At 28.9% G+C, this 2,973-nt stretch overlaps 1 protein-coding gene across 1 annotated transcript; it reads right to left on the bottom strand.

The window, feature by feature from the left end:
• Positions 1-948: 948 nt before the first annotated feature.
• Positions 949-1,985, bottom strand: LOC123007728. The gene is made up of 6 exons (XM_044403146.1): positions 1,907-1,985; positions 1,558-1,840; positions 1,412-1,513; positions 1,267-1,366; positions 1,062-1,220; positions 949-1,014 (listed from the first exon to the last, which is right to left on the bottom strand). Exons 1-6 carry the CDS (start codon positions 1,983-1,985, stop codon positions 949-951), a joined length of 789 nt encoding a protein of 262 aa, XP_044259081.1.
• Positions 1,986-2,973: the final 988 nt, after the last annotated feature.

A 2,973-nucleotide genomic window follows, 5' to 3' on the forward strand; every position in this document is an offset into this window, starting at 1 on the left:
GATTAGAAAAACCAGGGAGAAAAGTTTGTTCAATAGTTTGCAACATTTAAAAAAATGTTTGATTTTATTCGAATAAACGACCTACAAAGTGTATAAATTTGTCAATTTTACTTAGTTTTTCAAATAAGTAGTTTTGGTGTCAAAAACATACTTAAAAAAATTATTACACAAAAACTAAGACTGAAAAACGCGCTCAAATGCTCGAATAATGCAAAAATAATGTTATTTTTGAGCAATTTTAGTGATTTTTCGATCTAATTTAACAAAATCTTTAGCCCAAAAACATGCTTCAATGTTCGAAAAATGCAAAAAATTGACAATTTGATGCGTTTTTTGGTTTATTGTTGACAAAGTTTTACAAAAACAATTAAGTTTCTGGCTGAACAGCTGCTAAAGCGCTCAAAATAAAATAATAACAAAATTTTTGACCTAATTTTGAACAAGTTGTGTTTTTAGCTTAAAAACACGTTTAAGCGTTCGAAAAAAGCAAAAATAAGACAATTTTTGACCTAAAATTTTTTTACGTAATTTTGAACGAAATTTTGCATGGCTATAAACGCACTTAAAAGCCCAAAAAAATGCAAAAATACCACAATTTATATCCAAATTCGGCGTTTTTTCGCCTTATTTATGGAAGAATTTTTCTACATAATTGCGTTTTTGACTGAAAATGTGATAAAATGAATGAAAAAGGCAAAAATAACGTTATTTGCGACCTTACATCAATTAGACCTAATTTTACTGTTTTTTTGTATATTTTTGTTAAAATTTTAATTCCGGCTAAAAAAAACGGTACTAAAACGCTAGAAGAGACAACTTTCGACTCAAAGTGGTGATTTTGCAATCCCGTCTAGCAAAATTCCGCAAAAAGAAGATTATTAAAGAAACAAAACTATTTATTTATTAATTTTTATTAAACTGAATGTCACAATTTTTTTTTCATATTTTTCAGTCCATTGAAATTTTTTTCGCTGAATTRAAGTAAGTGTAAAATGTGAACACCGTTTTACAGATCTGCAAAAAATCCTGAAACATGTTTTCACCAATCAATCAAAACTTACAACAATGAAAGTTTGTAAATTAATATAAATCAAACCGTATCCACTGAAATTGAGAGTAATTTGGGCTCGGGCAATAACCAGAATTAGACACTTTTTAAATTGTGAAACTTCACAATTGTACCATTTTGACTCATACAAAGAATTAATTAATTCGCTCGCCTGAAATTACAGTTATTAATCAATTTTTCTTTAATTGTAATCTCACCGAGTTTTTAATAATCTCTGAAGGAATACAATAATATGAACTTTCAGCTAAAACAGCGACAAAATATAAGAGAAATTTTATTCTGTTGGTCCAGTCCCCACTGAAAAAAATATGAAAAACAAGATTAAATTTCAAAATGACTTACGGTTGCATGAAAATAAAAACAGAAACCGAAGCTGAAGCGATCGACATGAAAAATTGGAGCAAAAACACGTTCTTAAAAGCAGTATTCAGTGTCTTACAATAACTGAAAAAAATAACTAAAACGAATTTTGATTTTTTATCACTCACTCTAATAAAAAATTGTGATAATCCACCAAAGTCTTCAATTCGTTCCATAACTCGTCTTCACTCAAAACCGAAATGTTTTTGAATTTYTGACCCAAAAGTTTGAATTGTATAKWGAGTGATGTCCCAAGGGAGCAGTAAAGACAATCTGTCCCCATAAAAATAATACAGAAAAAACCAGAAGTGTACCAAAGTATGACAGTTAAGGGTTTGAACCACCCTTCAGGTGCGTAACATCCAGTGGGCAAAGAACCAGTGCTGAAAGGCAACAAGTCGAAGAAAGTTGCTGTAATTATGAACAAGAGGCAGAAAATTCGCACAATTTTTTTGATTGTTTGGTCCATTTTTTTACATTCCAAATATACATRTCCCGATTGTGTGAAATTTTTCAARTTCCAAAATRTRTCYTGTTGGCTCAAKAGTGAAGACATGTCCGATTTGTAGAAATGCAAATTTGAGAATTTCACAATTCCCTGAAAAATTCAGTAAATTTGATTTGACGATTGGTAATCGTGGTTTTCCTACATGTAGCATTAAAATAATGGTTTGTATGCATTCACACATGAAGAAAAGGTCGTCATTGATGGACATYAAAATTCCTTTAATTGCCAYAATTATGAAAATATTACATATTATGAAATTCAGGGGCCAAAGTATGTTTGACCATCGAGGGTTAAGAGTTGGGTGAAAACGGCCAAGTCGGAGAATTTTCACAGGAAATTCGATGATATCTTCATCTGAAAACCTGAAATTTTGCGATTTTTAAGTGCACATTATTTAATTGAAAGTTAAATTAAGTATTCTTTTGTGTTTTTAAAAAAAAATGTTAAATACTCTATTCAAGATTTAAGATTTTACAAAGAAAAAACAATCCCAAATTTGCTACAAGCGTCGTCAAACTTTTTTATCAAAAATTAATATGAAATTCAGAATTTAGGTAAGAGTCTTTACTTTTAAAAAAAAATGTTAGTCACTAATACTCAAATTACACAAATGTTTTGCTGGTAACTTATAATTGTATGAAAATAAGAATAATTTAATAAAGCTAATTTCTATCATTTTTTTTTAAATTTTGATTGACTTTTGTTGCAATAAGAAACTTACATTTTTTACTCTTAAGTACGAGTTTCAAACTAAATTTACTCTCCATAAAGTGTCATATAAGTATCCAACTAATAGCTAAAATATTGATAATGTGCAATAATTAGATTGATTACAGACTTTAGAAGAGTCGTTCAAATTGTTAGTTTTTGTGTTTTAATAGTGGTCAAGGCATCTCAGTGGATGCAAATTGTATATCTGGTCAAGTAATACCTAGAGTTTAGAAACATTTAAACTAATTGCTTTTTTCTGCAAATTGCACCATGAGACATGACATTTTATATCGATTAATATTAAAGTGTTTATTAATAGGTTTTG

The sequence above is a fragment of the Tribolium madens genome, unplaced genomic scaffold (genome assembly GCF_015345945.1).
Source record: "Tribolium madens isolate multiple individuals breed KSU strain unplaced genomic scaffold, Tmad_KSU_1.1 Scaffold_3;HRSCAF=73;Tcas5.2_LG2, whole genome shotgun sequence".
Classification (NCBI taxonomy): domain Eukaryota; kingdom Metazoa; phylum Arthropoda; class Insecta; order Coleoptera; family Tenebrionidae; genus Tribolium; species Tribolium madens.